At 35.5% G+C, this 27359-nt stretch overlaps 1 protein-coding gene across 2 annotated transcripts; it reads left to right on the top strand.

Annotated features, from left to right (window-relative positions):
- LOC125683765 (glucose-6-phosphate exchanger SLC37A4-like) lies at positions 1-21623 on the top strand. 2 transcript variants are annotated; one of them, XM_056139805.1, is made up of 11 exons: positions 1-45; positions 1710-1869; positions 2428-2565; positions 4523-4617; positions 6937-7072; positions 9528-9629; positions 9928-9957; positions 13626-13711; positions 14187-14300; positions 19784-19922; positions 20182-21623. In XM_056139805.1, the coding sequence occupies exons 2-11, from the start codon at positions 1728-1730 to the stop codon at positions 20376-20378; spliced, it is 1179 nt and encodes a 392-aa protein (XP_055995780.1). In that variant the 5' UTR covers positions 1-45; positions 1710-1727; the 3' UTR covers positions 20379-21623. The 2 variants fall into 2 exon arrangements, with proteins under 2 accessions (XP_055995780.1, XP_055995779.1); XM_056139804.1 differs by having other exon boundaries at positions 9928-10092.
- Positions 21624-27359: the final 5736 nt, after the last annotated feature.

Below are 27359 nucleotides of genomic sequence, written 5' to 3'. Positions count from 1 at the left end.
GAGAAAATTCGAGTTACCATGTCCAGGTGGTGAAATTTTAGACAGGTTGTGTGTAATGAATTTGTCATTTGTTGGTTCATTTATTTTTGGGTGGAAAAGATAATTATATATTGTTGAAACACTTCCTGTGTCATTAAAGCAGAAAAAAAATATAAACAATACTTTATCAGGTTGGGAACACTTCCCCGATAGCGAGATATTCTCGCAAAAACGTGATTATCTCTCTATAACGAGAGTAAATATATATCCCATTTAACCGAGAAAAACACCCGTGGAGTTCATGTTTCATGTGAAAAGAAGAAAATTAATGTGCCAAAATGTCTGATACTTCTGCAAATATATTAATCAAAACAAAAACACTCACGATGTGTATTGAATTTCAGACTGCTTCCCTCTTACGCAGCTACTTTGATATGAAATTTCTTGACTGTTGTCAATTTTATAGAAACAATTCCCATCATGTTGAGTACATATGTGTACAGCACTTATTCAACAGTGCATGGAGCCATTATTTTCCATCAAAACCCCTGTTAATGCATCTTCGCTAGCCAAGGGTGACGATACATGGTGTTCCTCTTTCTTGAAAGAGGAACACTATGTATCGTCACCCTTGGCTAATGAAGATGCTGTTAATGGTAATATTTCTCGCTAAAGAGAGATAATCGCGTTTTAGCAAGATCTTGCTATATGGGAAGTGTTCCCAACCTGTTTATTTGCTCACGTTTAAAAGAATATATATTGTAAACAGTCCTATATTTCAAAATATAGAATTGTTTACTATAAATATTTTAGTGTGTACATTTTGAAATACTGGATTGTTTACAATAATTTCATTATAAAGGGGAGTACATAAAGTATGCAAGTATTGTTTACATTTTTTTTAAAAATGGTCGAGCAAGCCCCTGGTCAGCTGGTTCAACGTTCATTTGCCCTAAAACACTTTAGCAGATAAAGTGCAAGATGGATTATATAGTTTGTTAAGATCATATAGGAATATATAAATTAAAAGAAAGAGACCAATCAAACTTGCATCTCCCTGACTTAATCTCTGTAAATTGGAGCTCATTTACTTTGAAATTCTATTTCACAATGAGGTCCTCTTGATTGTTTACATGAACATGATGGATCTATTTCTCATTCTATAAATTAAAACCAGTATTAAACCAGTGTAGTTAGCATTTAATAAAAGTGCAGAATGGCATAAATTAGATACAATAGACAGAATTTCTCTGGAATTATTTGTCATTAGTTTTTTGTGTTTGCATGTACCTTATACTGTTGTATTTTGATTGCAAATTAACTTGATCAGGAAAAGTTTCAGATTTTATACAATTTTCCTAAGATCATATTATGTGAAAAAGTAATGAATTAATTGCTGGAAGAAAAACAATTCATAATTGATAGATTTTCAATTAATATTAATTATCAGAATGTCACCAGCTTATAATTCCTTCAATTGCAATAAAGTTATAATGTTGGGATTTGGGAAGACACTATGACCTGAATTTGATTTTTCGTGATTAATAGTGAAAGGGTATGATGGTCATGCACCCACTCAAGACAAATGATTTTCCTCTAAGTACTCTGGTTTCCTCCCCTTCACACCAACATCCAAGACAACACATGACATTAATATAAGCTTCTGAACTTGCTTGTTGTCTTAACAAAGTTATTGTATAGGAACATAAGTTACTTGATTTTGTTTTCAGGGCTGCTTTTTGATTGCCATGGGCAGGCTGAGTGGCCCGCAGCTAGTGACTTTCACCAGTGTTTACGTGGCTTACACACTGTATGTTTATGTCAGACGATCCTTCTCCTACACCATTCCTATACTGGCCTCGGAGGGAACACTCGATAAGAAACAACTTGGTAATAATGTACTTTGTATGCTCCCACACTTCATATAATTCAGTTGTCATTCCTGGGGCATCTGAATCTTTCAGGTGACTTTATTATGATCAGTAGCCACCTATAGAAGGAGGGGAAATTGAAAGTTTTGTGTTGATTAATTGTTTTGGTTGGGACAAGATTTCATTTCCTGAAGACATACAGTATTTAACTGTTCAGATGAGGTTAAAATTTCCAAAAATTTTGCTAAGAATCAACTTGAAGTTCCTGTAGTAATCTCCTAGCATTAATCTGACATGTGCTGCTGCTCTCCTTCACAAATTTTAACCCACCTGTTATCTTCTACATCTCTTGTTTTCCTAACTTTGAAAATATATTACCAGTTGCTTCAAACCTTAAAAACTAGTATATATATATAATACATTGAATTTACATGTTACTGATATTATGTTCAAAGGCATGTGCAAATCCAGGGTATATTGTTGGAATATCATGTTAAAAAACTTTTCTGGCTCAGTAATAACATTTTCTAACAGTTTGTGAGATCAGTTAGATCTACTTGTCTTTGATCTGTTCCAGGTGTCATAGTCAGCAGTCAGTCTCTGGCGTATACTATCAGTAAATTCTGCTGTGGAATCCTGGGAGATATTGTGAGTCCCCGACTTCTGTTGTCTGCAGGACTTGTATGTTCCGGAATCACTGCCATCATCTTCACAGGTACACATATCTCATGGATTTCAGGGATGTCACAGGTACACATATATCGCAGGTATCTCAAAATATCTCAGGGGATGTCACAGGTATATGTATCTCACAGAGATCTTTAAGTATCTCGGGGGGATATCACAGGTACACATATCTCACAGAGATCTCTACGTATCTCGGGGGATGTCGCAGGTACATGTATATGTATCTCACAGGTATCTCAAAGTATCTCAGGGGATGTCACAGGTATATGTATCTCACAAGTATCTCAAATTATCTTAAAGGGTGCCAGGTACATCTATCTCACAAGGATCTCAAAGTATATGTATTTTTCAGGAAGTATCATGGCATGTCATAAGTACATGCATCTCACAGGGATCTCAAAATATCTTGGGGGAGGGGGGGTATCACAAGGACATATATCTCGCAGGCATCTTAACGTATCTCAGGGGGTGGTGCATGTATCTCACAAGGATAAATCAACTTTACTAAAAGTATCTACACCTCTTACACAGTGTACCTGATTAAAAGAAGTCTTTGATATTGTGGATTCCTTATTCTATGTGAGTACTTGATATGGTGAAGTTACTCATAGACATCAAATTACGAGAACTGGGAATTCACAGCAATGGACTGTTGTTCAAGAATTTTTATACGCCTGTCATTAGACAGGACATATTATGTTATGGCGCTGTCCGTCTGGCTGGCTGGCTGGCTGTCCATCTGTCACGGCTCATGTTTTACGGACTTTTTTCCGTAACGGATGAATGTACAACTTTGAAATTTGGTCACAACATCTCCCTCAAGAATTGTAAGAGTGAGTTTGCATTTCAGCTGGATTGGTCCATTCTTGACCTACTTTAGGGCTATAAGTAGGTCAAACAGTTTTCCAGACTTTTTTTCATTACAGATATTGTCCTGAAATTTACACATAAGCTTCCTTTCAGAGAAATACAAATAAAGTTTGCATTTCAGCTAGATTAGTTCATCCGTCTGTGACCTACATTAGGACTAAAAGTAGGTCAAACAGTTTTCTGGGCTTTTTTCATTATGGATACAGATATTGCCCTGATATTTAGTCAAAGGCTTCCTCTTGGAGGAATACAAGGTCAGTTTGCATTTCAGCTGGATTGTTCCATCCTTGACCTACTTTTTGGGGAAAAATAGGTCAAACAGTTTTCTGGGGGGTTTTCATTACGGATACAGATATTGCCCTGATATTTAGTGAAAGGCTTTCTCTCAGAGGAATACAAGTTCAGTTTGCATTTCAGCTAAATTGGTCCATCTTTGACCTACTTTTTGAAAAAAAAATAGTGCAAACAGTTTTCCGGGCTTTTTTTCATTACGCATACAGATATTGCCCTGATATTTAGTCAAAAGCTTCCTCTCGGAGGAAGACAAGTGCAGTTAACATTTCAGCTGGATTGGCGCACTTTGACCTACAGTACTTATGGGGTAGAAGTAGGTCAAACAGTTTTCCAAGAGTTTTTTTTTTTTTGGTATGGTCACAGGTATTGCTCTGAAATTTGTCACAATCTCCCTTTTAAAGAAATACATAATCAGTTCACATTTCAAACATTTCACCTTAATTGGTGCACCATGACCTACTTTAGGGCTAAAAGTAGATCAAATGGTTTCTTGGATTTTTTATCATCATAGATAGATATTGCACCAACATTTTGTCACAACCTCACTCTCAGAGAAATACACAATCAGTTCACATGTCAGATGGATTGGTGCACCATGACCCACTTTAAGGCTTTTCTATTCAGAATATGTGTTGTATCAATTCAGAGTGCATTATATGTTTCCAGGTTAAATTTCACGGTCCAACGGCCGTATATTGTACCGTTTGCAGTACTCTTGTTACATTTATTTCAGCAATGTAAGAATAAAGGTATAGAATGGCCTTGTGGTAGATTGTTTTTGTCCTGTGTACTTATATTATATTCAAACTTACTGATTCCAGGATTTGACTCGGTGTTGCTCCTCAGCCTCTGGTGGTTTCTGAATGGTTTGACACATGGAGCAGGATGGCCATCAATTGCCATTATTCTTAAAGCGGTATTATGATTTTATACCATTATGTGGAAAGCAATATCATGATTTGATTCAATGGAAAAACTTGAATTTGCAATTACTTTATAATAATGTAAAATTCTTTGCTATTAATGAGAGTTCATTTTTTCAGAACTCAAGAAAAAGTAATGCATTGGTTAAACATCTGTTGTCTCTCTGTCGGTCTTTCTTTCATATGGAAACAATTTTTAGCTTGTCTGGATATGCATTTAAAGAGCCATTGCACTACCTCAGGTGTCGGCATCGAACACATCCATGGACACCTAGTTTTTTTCAGGTTTTTTTTTAGATAGTCTATTTCCTTAGATATTATTAATGATTCAGATCATGAGATTTTGAGACATTTCTTTTTGTTTTTTAGCCTACATGGGCTGAAAACTCAAATAAGCTTTTCTGTCATTTCTATGTGGTTACAATTTCAATTTCTTCTCCACACAGGATATTTACTGCGGCAATTTCAACTGAACGAAACATCCTTGGGTATAGGGGACTTAATGTTTGTTCATGAAGACTAAAGGGAGACAATTAAGAAATGTTGATTAGTGATAATATGGGTCTTGGGCAGCCATGAGAGGAGTGAAGTTTTACATTGGAAAATTCTTTCAAAATCTTCTTGAGATCCATGATACACTAGGTACAATATACATAGGTGAAGATTATTATATGATATTCATATCATATGCTTATGTAACAATGACACTGCTGAGAAATCGGAGGTTGAAACATTGTGATGTATACGAGCAAAGTTATCTTCTCAAGAACAGCAAAGGCTTTGATTAGTCATTTTAATATGCAAGCATCCTCAGGAAGTACAGGTTCGAGTTTGTTCAAATTGTGGCCCCCTGGGGTAGGATGGGTTTACAATAGGGAATCAAAGTTTTACTTGGTAATATATAGTGAAAAGTCTTTATTAAAAAAATTCTTCTCATGGACAGTTAGGGGAGTATCATCAGGTAGTGCAGATTTAAAGTCGTTGAAATCAATGACTGTAGGGGTAGGGTGGGACCACTATAGAATATTAAAGTTTTACCTGGGGATATATAGGAAAAATCTTTAAAAATCATCTGATGAAGAACAGCAGGGCCATGATTAGTCATATTAATATGCAAGCATTCTAAGGTAGTGCAGATTCAAGTTTGTGTAAATCTTGGCCAAGGGTGATGTGGTGGGGCCACAATAGGGGAAGAAAGTTTTATGTCAAAATCTAAAGGGAAAGCTTTAAAAACCAGCAGAGCCTTGATTAGTCATATCAATATGCAACCATTCTCAGGTAGTGCAGATTTCAGTTTATTTAAATATTGAGCCTGGGGGTAGGTTGTGGCCACAATTGGGGATCAAATTTTTACGTGGCATTATTTAAGGGAATTTTTTATGAACATCTTCTCTAGACCAGCAGGACCATGATTTGTCATTATTATTATGCAAGCATCCTCAGGTAGTGCAGATTCAATTTTTTTCAAATCATGGCCTGGGAGTAGGATGGGGCATCAATAGGGGAACAAAGTTTTACATCATAATACACGTATATGCAATCTTTGAAAATTTTCTTATCAGGGGCCACTGATTAGATATATTAAAATAAGCAAACATTACAATGTAGTGCAGATTCATATTTGATTAGGGTCGGCTGAAATAGGGAATCAAAGTTTTGCATGAGAATATGTAAGAAATTTGAAGAAAAAACATTTTCAAGACTAGCAGGACCACACTAAATCCTATCAATATGCATATTGTTCTGAATTCAGGTTTCTTTTTGTTTTTTCCTGGACCCTGGGGTTAAGTTGGGCCTAAAATCTGGAATCAAATTATAATTAATGCTAAAAAATATTTTTAAAATATTCTCCAGAACAGCAAGGCCATGTTTGTCATATTGATTTTGATTGATTGATTTTTGATGTTTTCCGCCACACTCAACAATTTTTCAGTTATATGGTGGCACCCAGTTTTTGTTGGTGGAAGAGAGAACCCAGATACAATGCACCGGGGAAGAGACCACCGACCTTCCGAAAGTAAACTGGGAAACTTTCTCACTTACCGGCGCGAGCGGGATTCGAACCTGCGCCGACAGAGGTGAGAGGCCGTGTGATTTTGAGCGCGATGCTCTAACCACTCGGCCACGGGATGAAAGAGGATAAAGATCTTTTAAATTTTAAATTTTAAATTCTTATGAAGAACAGCAGGGCCAAGGTGACTCAGGTGAGCGTTGTGGCCCATGGGCCTCTTGTTAGTCTGACTGGAGTGAAAGTTTGTTACAGTATATGCATGGTATGCAGATTCCTTCTGATGCTGCACTGTAAATTTCAGTGGACCAACCCAGACCAGTTTGGCACTGTGTGGAGTGTGGTGTCCACCTCTATGAACCTGGCTGGGACAGTGGGGCCAATAGTGACCACTCTTCTGGTGACAAAACTAGGATGGAGGTACTGCATCCAAATAGCAGGTACATGACAACAAACACCTTATATATTGTGTGTGTGTCCATCTGTCATCACACAGGGGAAGTACATTGTCTGTGTGTCTGTCTGTCATCACACAGGGGAAGTACATTGCCTGTGTCCATTTGTCAATACTAGTACTTAGGGATCAGCTTGTGCATTATCTGCTTCTCAATCTGTCAACTTGTCAACTTTAGGGATCACCTTAGACATTGTTTGGTTATCAGTCTGTCAATTTGTTAACATTTAGGAGATTACTTGTATATTAGTTTACCTATTTGTCAACACCTTGGACATTGTCTGCTTGTCAGTCTTTCCATCTATCATACTCTTTACCTTTGATACACATGAAGCATGTGTTATTTGAAACACCCTAGTTTCCAAATTAAGGAGATTACTTGTAAATTTTGAAAACAAATGCATGTGATTACAAACGCCTTTTTAGAAATCAGAAACACTGTAATGCATTGTATTCTCAACACTGAAGATGCTGGGATTATACTAGATCACTTTGTCAATTCTTCTGTCTATAGAATGTTTCTGGACAATAACTGAATTCCCTTTAAACTCAAGTAACATAAAACTTCTATAGTCTCCCAATGAGATAAAAATGTGATGTGTGCGATAATGACTTTTGATCCACAATAGGGATTAGACAGCAGGCTGAGCCTATAAAGCATTCCCCTGCTGATTTTGAAAATGTTAATGCCACTATCAGGGAGTGAATGTATAAACATGGACACCATATAAATGGCACCACTCTACTAGTTAGTCTTATAATTATTAAAGAGAAAGCAGAAAGATCCCTATCATTTTCTTTTTCAAAAGGTCATAGATGAAGGTGTTAAACATTGATTGCAGTTTTTAAATAGCATTATTGACACTATGGGCACTATATTGTAGTTTTATGTTTAAATCTGACACGTTATAATGCACAAGCTAAATCACATACATATATTTAGAAAATGTATAAAATTGGGCAGTACTTTAAAAATTTTATTCACTAGAATTTTATTTTTATGTAAAGCTCCCTCTATACCACAATAAGGTTCTTAATATGAAAAAATTTATATATATATGTCATGTTAAACAAAAAATAATAAGGAAATATTGCTTGGACAGTACATGTTTTTTTTCATCTAAATCCTCCCAGTTTTAGAGTAAGGACTTCATTATTATAACCCCACACAACAAAGTTGCGAAGGGTGTAATGTTTTTGACCCGTTTGTCAGTCCATCAGTCCCTTTTTTGTCAGTGCAATTCCTCTGAAACTGCTCAACAGAATTTCGTGAAACTTTGTAGTTAATAAGGACACAGTGTGTAGATGTGCACATTCCCAGGAAATTCTGATTCAATAGTTTTCTGGGAGTTATGCCCCTTTTGAACTTAGAATTTTGAGTCCGTCTATCCAGTTCTTGCAGTAATGCATAACATTACCATTCATTATGTGAGACATTGTCAAGCAATGTTGGAGCGTGGAGTATGTGAGCTTGCTCACCTCTGCTTTCTTGCATTATACAGAGTGTTCAATGATGTGCATGTGGCAAGGATTTGATTTTCTTCAATTCTTTTTTTAAAGAAAATTATAATTTGTTGAACTTAGTCAGTTTTGAGGAAATATTACCAGTGGTTTGTCCATTTAACTCCTATCACAGTTTTCAAGCTAAGGCTTTCGTAAACAAGTTGAAGATGTGAGGATTGCAAGGATTTGGATTCCTTACAATTTTCTAATTTTCTGTGATGTTTGGAATTTTTCTAGGTTGTTGAACTTGGTGAATTTTGGGGAGCTATTTTACAAACAGAGCTCCTGCTTTGTCTATTTACCACCTGGTATCATTTTTTAAAAACTAGGACCTTTTATTCATAGTACGGTACAAAAAGTACAATGCAGCTTAATGATGGTTGATACTAACTTAAGTAAAGTTCTACAACTTATGGCTTATGAAATACACCCTACATAAGCTTGTGATGGGTGTATTATGTACTGTTTACAGTATTCTGGTTATCAGCTCTATGTAGAGTGTCATGTTGTTTTCATGTTCACGGTATTCTCGTTATCAACTGTATGTATAGAGTGTCATGGTGTTTTCATGTTTACGGTATTCTTGTTATCAGCTCTATGTAGAGTGTCGTGTTTTCATGTTTACGGTATTCTTGTTATCAGCTCTATGTAGAGTGTCGTGTTGTTTTCATGTTTACAGTATTCTTATTATCAGCACTATGTAGAGTGTCGTGTTGTTTTCATGTTTACGGTATTCTTGTTATCAGCTCTATGTAGAGTGTCGTGTTGTTTTCATGTTTACAGTATTCTTATTATCAGCACTATGTAGAGTGTCGTGTTGTTTTCATGTTTACGGTATTCTTGTTATCAGCTCTATGTAGAGTGTCGTGTTGTTTTCATGTTTACGGTATTCTTGTTATCAGCTCTATGTAGAGTGTCGTGTTGTTTTCATGTTTCAGGAGTGCTGTCTATTACTGTGGGATTTCTTTGTCTGCTTATTGTGAAGGACAAACCTGGAACCAATGCCAACAAACTAAAAGACATGGACAATAAGAAAAAGGGTAAGTTAATAGTATTTGAAGGTAATGAGCATATACAGTATAGGGAAGTGATGTATAAAAGAAAAAATTGAATAGATATTAATGATCAGGTCTTGATTGAGGTTCAGTCAAAAGACTTTGTAATTCCGTAGCAATTTAATCTTTGGTCCACTTACCTTGTTCACCACACAAAATAAGGAGATCAAAGGATCTGATTCCAATTAACAGACTGTATAAAGATAAATGTTGAATGAATGTTTGTGAATTGTATTGAGTGATGGAATGTAGAAATCATATGATGTACTGCTCTTTGTTTTAGAAGACAAGCCGGCAGAATCGAATGTGTCCCGTAAGGATTTGTTGTTTTTACCTGGTTTCCTTGGCATCTGTATGTGTTACCTAGTAACAGCTTTGGTCTTGCATGGCATCTTACAATGGTCACAGCTTTTTATGGTGCATGAAAAACACCAATCTGTGTTGACAGGTGAGGAATACTATCGTAATTGACCAGGTATTTGAAAGATATGTTGCATACATTTGTATTTGCAATTTATAGACTCAAATTTCAAGTACATTTACACAATAAAATGTCTTTCTTTGTTGTTTTATCGGGTGATGAAGGTAGCTAGCATTGCAGAAAAAATCATAACCCTCATAAGCAAGTTATGAAATTTTTTTCTGCAATGATTGCTACCTTCATCACCTGATAAAACAACAAAGAAAGACATTTTATTGTTTAGATTTCATACATGCCAACTTTTAAAAATCCCCATGGGGGATTTTGCGCGCAACGACCTTTTTTCAAAGCTCAAAATTCACGACATTTTACCATGAAAATAAATATTTGTCTTTTCAAATAAAATATCAATCTAATCATTGAACATGTATCATATATTAACAAAACATCAAGTTTGTTTGACCATTAGCTTTAACAAAACTATGGGGGGAAAACACTTTGAAAGTTATACATAAATATTTTATTAAAATCATCTATTCAACAAAAAATCCTCTCCAACAACAAGTCACATACATATTATCAAATAATACTTCATGTTGTATCCTTTTACACTATATAAACATTGGCTGGTCTATAAATCAAATTTAGATTAAAGCATATGCATTTAGGTACGACTACAAAGGCGATCTTGCTTGTCTGTAAACATGGGCTTGCAAAGTCTGGTGGAACAATCTGCATTGCAACCATAAAAGGAGTGATCTGCCCTGCTATGAAGTTTGCGAACAAAACCTATGCACCCATGACATCTGAAATAATTACCAGGAAATAAACACATCAAGATATATGTTTTTACTTGTAATTAAGGCTACTTGCTAATATAATATTCAGTACAGACTTGTGCAAATTACGCATCACAAAGTCTATTTATGGAATACTACACTATATAGACTATATAATACATCGCTATAGATGGATAGATTCGGATAGCCTATATTATTATAGTTGGAAAAAAATATATTTGACGTACCTTATTGCATATTTTGGATGCTGTCAGCGAGAGGCAAAAATCGGGAATGTCTGATTGTTTGGTGGTGACACTATCATCGTTGTCATTCACGTTTGTGTAAAGGATATGTCAATTTGAAATCAGTCCCCCCGATTAATTACTATCAAAACATGCGTCGCACTGTCCAATAAGCACCCCCCGACACAGGCAGACCAGGTAAATTACACCACCCCGATACCACGCGACACGATACAGGTAAACAGCAATGGCTGACTATTGCCCCGATTTCTGATTAACCAGTTCAGAAATGACGCGGGATTTCAAATTCCGGTTGGAAATGGGGGGGGGGGGGGGGTGTCGTAAAATGGGAGATATTTTTAGATTTCGGGGTATTTTTGCAATCCCGATCGGGATATCGGGATTTGCCTTTTCAACTGCTTCAAATCGGGAGAATCCCGCACAAATCGGGAAAGTTGGCATGTATGAGATATTTTCATATATTCTTAAAAATTTTAAGTACTGAAATATCATATCGTTGACCATTTCGTTACTTTAAACAGCCAATGCCACTTTTGACTTTGATGATGCTCCAGATTTGGTAATGATTATGCAGGCAGATGTTACTAAAAAAAACCGGGTCAAACTAGTTTGCAACAAACATGTATTAATTGTCTATGATGAAAGCAATATCGAAAGAAATGATATAGGAGAAAAGATTCAGTGAATGTAAATATGATGCAATTACCAAAGCCAAAAAGCCAAAAAAAGAGGTAACAGTTATAAAACTGTCCAATATCAGAAGTTCTGTCAGGGAAAAGTAACACCAGTGTCTTTGTTATCCCATGTTTTGAAACAGTTGTTTGGAAAACATCACTACCACCAAATTGTTGTTATCTAACCCCCACCCCACTCCACCCAGTCCTCTAGAGCAAGGTCTATTCTTAAAAGAAAAAGAACTATTTACAAGTACAAATCAATGATGTCATTTCTATGCTGAATATAATGACAGAATTAAAATAAGAATACTGAATTAAATCTTTCATTATTAGATCATCTGAGCTCAAAGATCAGAGAGGCTCTCTGATCAAAGTTTGTCCATCATCTGTCTTTTGCCCGTAAACTTTTCACACTTTCAACTTCTCTTGCTGCAGAACTTGGCTCTCTGGGGAAAAGATAGGGATACCATGCAAGTTAAGGCCACATATAGATTTTGAGTGCAAGTGAGGATTTTAAAAAATGCAGAACCAATAGTTTTGGTTTTAAAATCAAACATAATACTCCAGCTCTAATGAAGCAAAAAAGAGGTAACATATAAACTTGAATAACTTAAAAGCACTACATCACTTTATACATGGACTTTGAATATCAAACTAACATTAAATCAAACACGTGCAAGGGCAGATACACTTGTAACTACACAATACCTTCATAAGGAAAGTTGCAAAATATCAATGTGGTACTGCTGCACAAATCCATGGCTTGTTCAATCGTTATTCTTAGTAATTGTTGTCAGTCTGTATACTTTGTCCAGGATTTAACTTGAAATCTATGAATCATTACGCTAATCTGATTAAATTCTGATCCTTTGATTAGGTAGATCACTAAATTGCGTATACATGTACAATGAACTGATGACAATTGTGCAGCAATAACAATACAGGGTAGGAAATATTGCATCTTTTTTACCAAGATTGTTTCATATTATTTATCATTTTTCCTTGTGTCAGAGCTTTTTTTATTGATATCATTGGTTTTCATCTGTAGTAAGCAATGCATGACATCATAGTGTGACATCACAGTCAAAACTAAGCAGTACATATCACTTACTACCAATATCTACATGAATATGCTCAAACTGGATAGTTTTACTGTATATTAACCATTTTGATTATCTCATTTGCATATTCTAAGTCACATGAGTAGATCAGAGAGCTACAAATCCACCAGATATTTAATTCTTTATAATTTAAAAAAAGCTCAAACTTGGCATGAAAGCTTCATTATATGATGAAGATACTGTTAGCTCTAAGACCAGGATGGGGCTACATTTTACATATGCACATGTTTAGTCAAACTCTTTAAATTCCTTTAGGTTTGGAAGTTTTACATTAGAATATGTAAAAAAAAAAAAAAAAAATCTTTAAAAGTATTTTTAAGGACCATAAAGGTGAAATTGGTCAAAATATGCAAGCATCTTCATGTAATGCAGATTCAAACTTGTTCAAACCATGGTCCCTGGGGCCACAATGGAAATTAAAATTTTTACATAGGAATATGTCAGAAAGTTCTTAAAATGTTCCTTACAAGAACCACAAGGGTACACTTCATCATACACAAGCATCCACTTGTAGATTCAACTTCATTCAAACCATTACTTCTTGACCCAAGTAGGGGTTTAAAGAATTAAGTAGGAATATATATAGTCAAGTTATAATGAAATCTTATCTAGGATTGGACCACAATAGGGGGTTAAAAGTTAACATGTCTATTTTGGAAAATGCTACATACTGCTTAGATGAGTGATGTGGCCATTGGGCCTCTTGTTTGATTTCAGGAAGTGGTTTCCTGAGTAGCGTAGATATTGGAGGGTTTGTCGGATCATTTGTAGCTGGATACCTGTCGGATTACATGGTATCCAAGGTAATAAACATGGCTTGGTTAAAATAAATCATAAACATGCAACATTCTTTTTATTTATTTGATGCATTTGTTTTTCTATTCAATTTTATGCTAAGCGAATTTTTTACTACCTTGTTTTATGGCCCTCAGATTAGTAATCATCTTTGCTAGCCAAGGGTTTCCGGTCCACTCTGCTCCCCATATGGGGAGTGGATCAAAAACCGTTTGATAGTGAAGAAGATTAATAATAGACAGTGACTGTATATTTTCTAAAGGAGTTCTTGGGGCCTTGATGTCTTAAATTACCAAGAAGTAGGGACTTTAGTATAAGAAATGGACAGTATAATCCATGTTCCAGGGTCATACAGAGAAAACTAAATGATGAAGTAACAGAAATCGTTCGCCGTTAATTAATGGAGTAACATGAGAAATATCTTATCATCACGTCAATATTAAGACAGGCAGACTGAAATGTTACAGCTTTTGTCACTTTTAGAATTCCAGTGTATCCAGGCCTGTGATTAGGAAAACTTTGGTGCTGTATTTTGAAATTCTTCTCGGGTGTGTTCTGTATATCTTCACAATCCATATATCAGAGAGTTCATCTAATGTGAGTACATCCCTAACCATCATTTTAAATGTATTTACTGTGTGTGTATCAGCTGTATTTACTGTGTGAGTATATATACATGTATTAGCAGTATTTACTGTGTGAGTATATATACATGTATTAGCAGTATTTACTGTGTGTGTATATATACATGTATTAGCAGTATTTACTCTGTGTGTGTGTGTGTGTATTAGCAGTATTTACTGTGTGTGTATTAGCAGTATTTACTGTGTGTGTGTATATACATGTATTAGCAGTATTTACTGTGTGTGTGTGTGTGTATTAGCAGTATTTACTGTGTGTGTGTATTAACAGTATTTACTGTGTGTGTGTATATACATGTATTAGCAGTATTTACTGTGTGTGTGTGTGTATTAGCAGTATTTACTGTGTGTGTGTGTGTATTAGCAGTATTTACTATGTGTGTATATATACATGTATTAGCAGTATTTACTGTGTGTGTGTGTATATACATGTATTAGCAGTATTTACTGTGTGTGTGTGTATATACATGTATTAGCAGTATTTACTGTGTGTGTATATATACATGTATTAGCAGTATTTACTGTGTGTGTATATATACATGTATTAGCAGTATTTACTGTGTGTGTGTGTATTAGCAGTATTTACTGTGTGTGAGTATATATACATGTATTAGCAGTATTTACTGTGTGTGTATATATATACATGTATTAGCAGTATTTACTGTGTGTGTGTGTATTAGCAGTATTTACTGTGTGTGTGTATATATACATGTATTAGCAGTATTTACTGTGTGTGTATATATACATGTATTAGCAGTATTTACTGTGTGTGTGTGTATTAGCAGTATTTACTGTGTGTGTATATATATACATGTATTAGCAGTATTTACTGTGTGTGTATATATACATGTATTAGCAGTATTTACTGTGTGTGTATATATATATACATGTATTAGCAGTATTTACTGTGTGAGTATATATACATGTATTAGCAGTATTTACTGTGTGTGTATATATATACATGTATTAGCAGTATTTACTGTGTGTGTATATATACATGTATTAGCAGTATTTACTGTGTGAGTATATATACATGTATTAGCAGTATTTACTGTGTGTGTATATATATACATGTATTAGCAGTATTTACTGTGTGAGTATATATACATGTATTAGCAGTATTTACTGTGTGTATATATATACATGTATTAGCAGTATTTACTGTGTGAGTATATATACATGTATTAGCAGTATTTACTATGTGTGTATTAGCAGTATTTACTGTGTGTGTGTATATACATGTATTAGCAGTATTTACTGTGTGTGTATATATACATGTATTAGCAGTATTTACTGTGTGTGTATTAGCAGTATTTACTGTGTGAGTATATATACATGTATTAGCAGTATTTACTGTGTGTGTATATATACATGTATTAGCAGTATTTACTGTGTGAGTATATATACATGTATTAGCAGTATTTACTGTGTGTGTATATATACATGTATTAGCAGTATTTACTGTGTGTGTATTAGCAGTATTTACTGTGTGTGTATTAGCAGTATTTACTGTGTGTGTATATATACATGTATTAGCAGTATTTACTGTGTGAGTATATATACATGTATTAGCAGTATTTACTGTGTGTGTATTAGCAGTATTTACTGTGTGTGTGTATATACATGTATTAGCAGTATTTACTATGTGTGTATTAGCAGTATTTACTGTGTGAGTATATATACATGTATTAGCAGTATTTACTGTGTGTGTATATATACATGTATTAGCAGTATTTACTGTGTGTGTATTAGCAGTATTTACTGTGTGAGTATATATACATGTATTAGCAGTATTTACTGTGTGTGTGTGTGTGTATATATATATACATGTATTAGCAGTATTTACTGTGTGTGTATTAGCAGTATTTACTGTGTGTGTGTATATATACATGTATTAGCAATATTTACTGTGTGTGTGTGTGTGTATTAGCAGTATTTACTGTGTGTGTGTATTAGCAGTATTTACTGTGTGTGTGTATATACATGTATTAGCAGTATTTACTCTGTGTGTGTGTATATATACATGTATTAACAGTATTTACTCTGTGTGTGTGTATATATACATGTATTAGCAGTATTTACTCTGTGTGTGTGTATATATACATGTATTAGCAGTATTTACTGTGTGTGTGTATATATACATGTATTAGCAGTATTTACTATGTGTGTATTAGCAGTATTTACTGTGTAAGTATATATACATGTATTAGCAGTATTTACTGTGTGTGTATTAGCAGTATTTACTGTGTGTGTGTATATATACATGTATTAGCAATATTTACTGTGTGAGTATATATACATGTATTAGCAGTATTTACTGTGTGTGTGTATATACATGTATTAGCAGTATTTACTGTGTGTGTATATATACATGTATTAGCAGTATTTACTGTGTGTGTGTATATACATGTATTAGCAGTATTTACTCTGTGTGTATATATACATGTATTAGCAGTATTTACTGTGTGTGTGTGTGTGTATTAGCAGTATTTACTGTGTGTGTGTATTAACAGTATTTACTGTGTGTGTATATATACATGTATTAGCAGTATTTACTGTGTGTGTGTATTAGCAGTATTTACTGTGTGTGTATTAGCAGTATTTACTGTGTGTGTGTATAATACATGTATTAGCAGTATTTACTCTGTGTGTGTATATATACATGTATTAGCAGTATTTACTGTGTGTGTGTATATATACATGTATTAGCAGTATTTACTGTGTGTGTATATTTAAGAAATAAGGTATCATTTAAAAATATTTATCGGGATATAAATACGGGTTGGTACATGATCAAATTTTCCATAAAGCCCTTCGGGCTTTATGGAATTTGATCACGTGACCAACCCGTATTTATATCCCGATAAATATTTTTAAATGATACCTTATTACTTATATTTACATTTTTGGTTGGTAACATTGCTGAATTGTGTTAACAACACGTTTCCATACATTTCAAATTGTTGACGTCCACAACGAAGCATCATAGATGTTCAAAATGACGACAACACAAAACAAAGTTCTATAAAATGAAGAACTGTTTTAATTATTAAGACGCTAGAAAGCAAGTATATCAACATATACTTATACATTAACTCGGGAGTATATAATGGAAAACTCTTCCATATGTCTAATTTTAGGGGGTGGGGGAATTATGATTTAAACGGGGATGCGCAGTGTTACATTTAGAGTTGTGATGCGCTTTGACTTTTGAAAAGTGAAGACGTTGAAGACCGACTTTGAAAGATATTCTGTGGATATTGCGGAGTTAACAGAAGACTGAGATGGAGGAACATGAAGAACAGGGCGGCAGTCGTCAGGTGTAGGCAAATCTTTTATAGACAGGACAGAGGACGCAGCTCAGATGAATCTCCGGAAAGAACTGAACATCGCAGAGAATGTGGAACTGCACGAAGGTAAGGGACGGTTTGGATTTGAATATGTACTTGTTGATAAACATGAGCTCACTGAACACTTCTTTTGACTCGATAATTTTTTGTAATAGGTTTTTAACGACGCCTCGCTTCGATGTCCCGACATAAACTTGGAAACCGACATCAAGCACTGTGGCTGCTGTGGCACGGAAGCAGTGTGGTGTGTAGGTCTTAATACACTTTGACGACTTATCGGCCATACATCCTGTGAATGACCTTTTTGCTAAAGCCTAATGTCATCGTCTAGCAGTAGGTACAATTCCGCATCACCGATGACCAGGGTGAAGTTGTAGCAGACGAAATTTTAGACATACATTAGGCCTAGTAGGCTAGTAACTAAAGACATTGTTTACAGAAATGTTTTTATCAATTATTGATGAAAGTTCACTGCTTGGAATACAAATAAAACCGTAAATACATATTGTGATGTTGATTTCATCTATTGAAAGATTTCTGTAGTAAGTGAGAGCGATTGCTAGATGTGTATTGCCTTAGTAAAAGTAGTACCTGTTACCTACTTTTAACAAATGTTCATACGCACAGCCGTGACCTCTGTTGACCCCGTAGTAGATTTATCCAGAAATAAATACGTATTGCTCGTAATAGTGTTATGTAGGAGAAAACAGTTGCAAATGTAAATATATACATGTATTAGCAGTATTTACTGTGTGTGTATTAGCAGTATTTACTGTGTGTGTATTAGCAGTATTTACTGTGTGTGTGTATATACTGTGTGTGTATTAGCAGTATTTACTGTGTGTGTGTATATACTGTGTGTGTATTAGCAGTATTTACTGTGTGTGTGTATTAGCAGTATTTACTGTGTGTGTGTATACATGTATTATCAGTATTTACTGTGTGTGTATATATACATGTATTAGCAGTATTTACTATGTGTGTGTGTGTATTAGCAGTATTTACTGTGTGTGTGTATATACATGTATTAGCAGTATTTACTGTGTGTGTGTGTGTGTATTAGCAGTATTTACTATGTGTGTGTGTGTGTATTAGCAGTATTTACTGTGTGTGTGTATATACATGTATTAACAGTATTTACTGTGTGTGTATATATACATGTATTAGCAGTATTTACTGTGTGAGTATACATGTATTAGCAGTATTTACTATGTGTGTGTGTGTGTATTAGCAGTATTTACTATGTGTGTGTGTATTAGCAGTATTTACTATGTGTGTTTGTGTATTAGCAGTATTTACTATGTGTGTGTGTGTATTAGCAGTATTTACTGTGTGTGTGTATATACATGTATTAGCAGTATTTACTGTGTGTGTATATATACATGTATTAGCAGTATTTACTGTGTGAGTATACATGTATTAGCAGTATTTACTGTGTATGTATTAGCAGTCTTTACTGTGTGAGTATATATACATGTATTAGCAGTATTTACTCTGTGTGTATATATACATGTATTAGCAGTATTTACTATGTGTGTGTGTATGTATATACATGTATTAGCAGTATTTACTGTGTATGTATTAGCAGTATTTACTGTGTAAGTATATATACATGTATTAGCAGTATTTACTGTGTATGTATTGGCAGTATTTACTGTGTAAGTATATATACATGTATTAGCAGTATTTACTGTGAGTATACATATGTTATCAGTATTTATATTTTGATCTAATTTGATGCAGGCATGGATGCTTTAATTTAAGATTGCATCAAAATGCCTCTGACCAACAATTATGCTAGAAATTGAAATTCACTCAAATAAAACAAATTACAAACACATTCATATAGTACTTATGTAATTCTTTACTTTTGCAAGATCTATATTGCCATTACATACACAAGAATAAATATTGGCAAGTAGTGGAATGTATACTAAAAGGATTAGCAATAAGAATAATGCAAGAAAATGTTTTTTTGCAAAATTATTCACAAATGAAAGCCTCGCTAATAGAACTGAATTTACTGTGTAATGTTTTAATGTTACATTACATCTTATGAATACATGTAGTTTGAAATCATGAATTTTAGGTTATTGTCACCCTGGTAGGATTTCTCATAGGAGTTGGTATCTATGGATCAATATCTTTGTTTGGGGTCATTGCTATGGAAACTGCACCAGATAAAATTGCTGGAACTGCACATGCCATCTCAAGTATATTTTCTAACAGTAAGTTATTTTACTTTAAGAATGACTGTATGCTTTATGTGGTTGCAAAATGTTTTTAAATCCAATCCATATTGTTTAAAATGATTAAAGTGTTCAATATCAGATTTCCATGAATATCTCTGGTTTTGACGTTTGTATGCATGGTTTGTATATCTAGAAATTCTGCCACCTACACTTCTGTACCATTGTAGGCCATTGTTCCTACAGAGAAACGGTTTCTTGGTATTGTTATATTTTGTCTTTTGTTGTTTGCTTTCAGTGGGTCTGATGTTGGCAGGATTTCCATTGAGCTTCATTTCCAGCCTCCTGGACTGGCAGACGACATTTCTCATCCTAGTCTCTACAGTCACCATTGTTGTTACATATCTTCTGCTGAAGCTCAGAACAGAGTTGTCAACCTTTAAATCTACCTCAGGAAAAACTCTCAATTTGTACAACGTATTGTTTAGCAGATAGATTTTTAAGTGAATATTCGGTCAATACATACACAATGTATATCATAATACCCCTTAAAGTTTTTGGGGTATATAGGAATCACCTTGTCTGTTGTATTTCTGCTGAATGTCTGCCAGTCCTTTCTAATGGAGAGACTAGGAGTTCATACTTGGCACAAAGGTTGCTTATGTCCAGATTGTATTTCAACCAAGGTCATTTGGCAGAGATCAAGGTTAAGTGATGTATGATTTTTATACCCCCCATATACTGGAATCGGGTTGTCTGTCTGTCTGTCCGTCCGTCCGTCTGTAGACGCAATGGTTTCCGGGCTCTAAAGCATTATCCTTTCCACCTACCGTCACCATATCATATATATGGACTACCCATGGGATGAAGATGTTCCCTATCGATTTTGGGGTCAAAGGTCAAACGCACTGGACATCGAAGTAGCAATATGGTTTCTGGGCTCTAAAGCATTATCCTTTCCACCTATAGTCACCATATCATACATATGGACTACCCATGGGATGAAGATGTTCCCTATTGATTTTGGGGTCAAAAGGTCAAAGGTCAAGCGCACTGGACATCGAAGTAGCAATATGGTTTCCATTTAAATTCTTTAATGGCTTTTTTCATCGCATGGAGATGCTGTGTTCCTAGATACCTTTTGGATCATAATACTGAAGTTTTACCTATTACCAACACCCTTTGGGAGATTGGGGTAAGCGGGGGGTATTCTTAGTGAGCATTGCTCACAGTACCTCTTGTTTTTCCTGAACCATACTAGTCTTTGTGACAGAGAGACATTTAAAGTACATACTTGTCTCAAAGGGTGATTATGGTCAGAAGGTGATTTGGCAAAAGTCTCTGTTAGAATATGATAAAAATATTAGACAGTCATATTTAACATTAAATTTGCATATGACCAGATGCTGGGTTGTGACCCCAAAAGAAAGCCATTTGGCAAAAACCAAGGTCATAGTAAAAACAAAGATTTTTTTTGTACAGGCCATAGCTATACATATATAATAGAAAGACTTCATCAGCTTATATTGGATGCAAACTAAGGTTGCTTAGAAATAAATCCTGTATTTTGACCCTCAACCATAAATCCAGCATCGGGTATTGGTCCTGTTGAGAATGAGAGGGATTTGCAGTTCTTTGCAGAAGACTGGTATTACATGGTAATATTTTAATGGAGTGTGCATTGAATGCTGCTGTATTATCATCATTTCTAAATCAATAAACATGCATTTGGTATATTGAGTGTAGTCCTGTTATAAAATGCTTGTTTTTGTTCTTGGTATTTTGTCATTTACTGTTTGAACATGCTTATTGCTGCTTTTGGGTACTTCATAGTCACAATGGATTCTACAAATGGATTGTGAAGAATAATTGTTCTTTGTGAACAGAGGGGATTCTGAGTGGGAACAAGAAATTTCTACAAAATGGTATGAACATGTGAGAATTACCCCAGGGATTCTTAATTAAATATCTGAAAATGAAACAAGCATTGATGAAGTCTCCAATTCACTAATCCCCTTCTCAAAATATGCGACAGACAGAGGCCACTTTTGAAGACTTCAAAATGAAAAATTACGACATATTTTAAATCTGGAATTTCAGAGATTTACAGGTCTTTTTGTTATTCTCATTTGATAATGGGTAATAAATGATTCAAGAACCTGTAGAGTTAAATCCATTTTTTCTACTTATTTTGAGATCTGCATTGTTACATTTTGCTCATTGCAGGCATCATCACAGAGGTGAACAACCATGCATTTTTTAAAGTAATTTTCAATCTCAAATTTATCCATTAATCTGGCTTTCTATTATCTGTAAACTATACATTTTTTAATTCTTACAAAGAACCACAGGGCTAGAAAAGTAAAAATATTTAATGCCATTTCAACATATAATATTCATGTTTGTAGAAACTATGACCCATGGAGCCAGGGCAGGATCATATAGGGGGTCTAAAGTTTTACATATGGCGTCAGTGGCCGAGTGGTTAGGCCGTCAAACTCTCGACCGAAAGGTCGTGGGTTCGAGTCCTGGCCGCGGCAGGGCTGACGTTGTGTCCTTGGGAAAGGCACTTTACATGAATTTCCTCACTCCACCCAAGTGTAAAAGGGGTACCTGGCTATAGACAGTGAAAGATATTGTTAGAATGTTAGTGCTCTAGCGCTTGTAATGGCAGCTTGCACTGTATGCTTCCTAGGAGGCTGAGAAAGTTCTAGATTGATATAAGGTCTGCCGGGGTAATAATGTACATTGATAATTGTAAAGTGCTTTGAGCAGCATACGCTGGATAAGGCGCTATATAAAACCAATCATTATTATTATTATTCTATTTGGAATATATAGAAAAATCCATACAAAAATCTCTCCCCCCCCCCCCCCCCCCCCCCCCCCCCCCCCCCCCCCCCCCCCCCCCCCCCCAAGAACCACTAATGTACAATATGTCCAATTAATATGTAAACATCCCCATGTAGTGTAGATTTGTGTCTATTCACACTGATCCCTGGGTTCAAGATTTGGTCACAGAAGGGGTTCAAAGTTTTACATTAGAAAATTATTTTCTTAAGAATCACAAGGGTACAATATGTCAAATTAATATGCATGCATTTTCATGTAGTGTAGATTCAAGTTTATTCACATCAGGGGCCAAGACAGGGCTACAGTAGGGGGTGAAAATGTTACATAGAAATACATGAATGTTTTAAAATCTAATCTCAAGGTTATGGTATGTCAAATCAATATTCAAGCATCCTCATTTTGCGTAAACTCAAAGTTTGTACACGCCATGATCGATGGGGCAACATACATAAGAGTTTTTCGGATATTTCTTTAATAATCAAAAGCAATATGCAAGTATCGACATGTAGTGTAGATTAAAGTTTGTTCACATCATGGCTACAGGGCAGGGCCATAGAAGGGGTTCTTGTTTTATTAGAAATTTCTTTGAAAATCTTCTCAAGAACTACAAGGACACAACATGTTAAATTACTATTCAAGAATCCTTAAGAGTAGATTCAAGTTTTCCTAGCCGTGCTCAACATCACCAGGATAAGGCCATAATTTTGATTTTTTTTACATTGGATAATCAAACTGTGCAGGGTGAGCAATGCGATCCATGAGCTTTTTGATCACGCGGTCCCCCAACCTAGGGCTGATCACGCTCGCCGTTGCTTAACTTGCGTGATCAAGAGAGAGAATAGCACCTCACTAAGAACGCTAGATCTCTAGTGAGGCAGTAGAAGTTCTCTCTATACTGTCTGCGCCCCCCCCCCCCCCCAAACACACACACACACACTTTAACGCAGTGACTATTGTGTGCCCCAAATAAGAATACTATTGGTATATACAGTTTAATTCCCTAATTTTATGGAGTACATGTATGTAAATATCATGATTAATGAAGACCAATTCATCAAATTGTCATGTTTTTCTTCTAAAACGTTATATCCGCCATATGAATTAATTCTCTACCCTGGCACCTACAAGCTTCCGTACTCGGTCGATCTGAGATAAGGGACAAAAATATACAATAATTATTCAAGCATGATGATATATATGCATCGTAAAATAATTTCCTTGTATGAAAGGGTAATTAACTTGGTGTATAGACGATGGGTTAATTGTTTGTTATAAAAACGTCTGCGCTTGGATCTGCAACCCATCGGCTGCGGCACGGACATTTCAGAATTCAAAGACTTGAATATGTATCGATGTGTACTAGCTTTCTTGGTATCTTTGAAATCAGGAAGCCATAAATTTTGGTTGATTATGGTACACTTGATAAATGTAAAACGTTATGCAAATTCAAGAATATATCTAATAACTTGATGGATTTCAAATATTTTGGTGTGTTTGAAATCATTTACAGATTCTTCGGGTTGTGTTGTATTTTTGTTGTGTGTGGTTTTTTTGTGTGTGTTTCCCCCCCCTTCTACTTTTTTGGTTGTTGTTTTAATTTTCCCTTCAGATTTACCGATCAAAGTTATTTTCAAACATTTCACTTCTGAAACAGCAAACTCCAAAAATCTCGGATTGCAATTCATTTGAGAAAGCGTAGACCACCAGCACAACACGCGGGACCAGCAAATGACCTCAATTTGTTAACTCACTGGCTGGTATCTAGCTGAACAGAGTCTGCATATTAATCAGGGGTGTAGCTCTAAATCAAACCGACAAAACTTTGTAAATTGCACGATTTGTTTACATTACCAATGTTTTATCAGTACTTATGTTTCAATGTATTATTATATCTTGATTTTAAAAAAAACTTGCCTTTTTAAAGTTTTGTCTTGAAAGAAGTTATAATACAAATAACCAAAACATTTATTCCTGGCATTTTCTCCGATTTCTTGCACTGTAGTGGTAAAACTCCAGTTATTGTCCATTTACAATTCGTTTGGAATCTCGCACTGCATGCTTGATTCTAAATAGATTTGGTTTAAGATACTGCACAAGTTTACATATTCTAATCGGGAACAATAGATACTCTCTGCTACGTACGGAAAAGGTAGGCTTCCTTCAACCAGTTAAAAAATGGAAAGACACTACCTCTGACAAAATGCACATTTATAGTAAACGGGAAAATCTTTCACAGAGATTTGAGCTCTGTCACAATGTTATCTTCTGCCCTGAAATGTTTGTTATTCATTAATTAACATGAACGCTGTTTTACTTACTATGAACTAAGTTCAAATCGCTTCACATGGCACCAAATCTCTGGGTTGGTACTCGAGAAAAGTTTACCGACGTATTCATAGACACCTGTTTATGTGTTCTATAATCCGCCGGGATTTTAGGGAAACACGTGTCAGCAGAGACACTCAGTAAGCCGTCAAACTATTAAATTCAAGCTCAGCTATCGTTATACGATGTACGTATGTTTCGAGACTGAGGACTGGAGGTTACCATGTTGAAGTGTATAATTTATATTATTTTACATTTTCCATATATATATAGTATCCCAAGTATAAAATAAAATCATATTTAGCATTAAACGGTAGTTTTGTCTAAATATTTAGTAAATGGATACTAGAAGGAGGTATACAGTGCCTGGTGACTTTCAGATGCACTTCATAATTTCTAGCAAATGAAGGGGGGGGTGTGTGTTAAATGATGCTTTGTTTCGAAGTTTTTTCTGTGTGCACTAACCCACACTTTATAATCAAGTCAGCTTATCAATTATTTTTCTTATAAAGCTAAATTTTGTAAATATATATTTTGGATGTATATTTCAAGGAGAGAAATAACTGCAATTAAAAACTGCATCTGACATCATCATCGAGCAGTTTTATATTCACACAGAGAGAGAGAGAGAGCGTCCAAGTTCAGAGCCTGGTTACTCTCGTCTGTTACGTCCAGCATTTATATTAATTAGTCATGGAAGCAAAAAGTGTCATTTAAAAGTGAAGTTAAAAAAAATTTCACGATACATGCGAAGCGATAACGCGTATGGTGACCAACGTCTGCCTATCGTCAGACAACGCGTATGGTGACCAACGTCTGCCTATCGTCAGACAACGCGTATGGTGACCAACGTCTGCCTATCGTCAGACAACGCGTATGGTGACCAATGTCTGCCTATCGTCAGACAACGCGTATGGTGACCAACGTCTGCCTATCGTCAGACAACGCGTATGGTGATCAATGTCTGCCTATCGTCAGACAACGCGTATGGTGATCAATGTCTGCCTATCGTCAGACAACGCGTATGGTGACCAACGTCTGCCTATCGTCAGACAACGCGTATGGTGATCAATGTCTGCCTATCGTCAGACAACGCGTATGGTGATCAATGTCTGCCTATCGTCAGACAACGGGTATGGTAACTAACGTCTGCCGATCGTCAGAGCTAAGTTGGGTTAATACCATATCTTGCATCCAGAGAGCTCGAAACTTCACGGAATATATAAATCGAATAATTAATCATAGTGCATAAGTTGCTTGATGTCATGCTTATGACAAGCCGTTTCACCATTTATTCAAAAGAAGATATCTCTTTTTAACCCTTACCCTAGCTGTAACCCTAACCAGTAACCCTAACCCTAGCTGTAACCCTAACCCTAACTGTAGCCCTAATCCTAACTGTAGCCCTAACCAGTAACCCTAACCCTAACTGTAGCCCTGATCCTAACTGTAGCCCTAACCAGTAACCCTAACCCTAACTGTAGCTCTAACCAGTAACCCTAACCCTAGCTGTACAGTAACCTTAACCCTAACTGTAGCTCTAACCAGTAACCCTAACCCTAGCTGTAGCCTTAAACAGTAACAATAACCCTAGCTGTACAGTAACACTAACCCTAGCTATAGCCTTAACCAGTAACCCTAACCCTAGCTGTACAGTAACACTAACCCTAACCAGTAATCCTAACCAGTAACACTAACCCTAACCAGTAATCCTAACTGTAATCCTAACCCTAACTGTAACCCTAACCAGTAACCCTAACCCTAGATGTAACCCTAACAGTAACACTAACCCTAACCAGTAATCCTAACCAGTAACACTAACCCTAACCAGTAATCCTAACTGTAACCCTAACCAGTAATCCTAACCCTAACTGTAACCCTAACCAGTAACCCTAACCCTTGATGTAACCCTAACAGTAACACTAACCCTAATCCTAGCTGTAACCCTAACCATTAACCCTAGCTATAACCCTAATCATTTAAATTTAATAGGGAGATATATCTCAAAGAGATATCTTTTAACTCACTTCTAGTACAGGTAAAATAAAATTAACACATCACACTTGGATTGATTAAAGTTTAATTTTGAAACATTTTAATATTCTCTTTGCAAACTATCGGCATTACTTTCATGATCTCATCAAACAACAGCCGGGGGTAAGTAGGGATTTGGGAGGACTACAACCCTAAAGCGAAAAATGCCTCCCTCAACTTCACCCATGTCAAGATTTTGGCGGGTTTTTGCTTTGGTTAGCATTTCACGTGCAAAATAATTTGAGTTGAATGTAGCTCACTACA

The sequence above is a fragment of the Ostrea edulis genome, chromosome 6 (genome assembly GCF_947568905.1).
Source record: "Ostrea edulis chromosome 6, xbOstEdul1.1, whole genome shotgun sequence".
Taxonomy (NCBI): domain Eukaryota; kingdom Metazoa; phylum Mollusca; class Bivalvia; order Ostreida; family Ostreidae; genus Ostrea; species Ostrea edulis.
The sequence above is the reverse complement of the archived record's forward strand: the minus strand, read 5'-3'. Positions and strand labels throughout refer to the sequence as shown.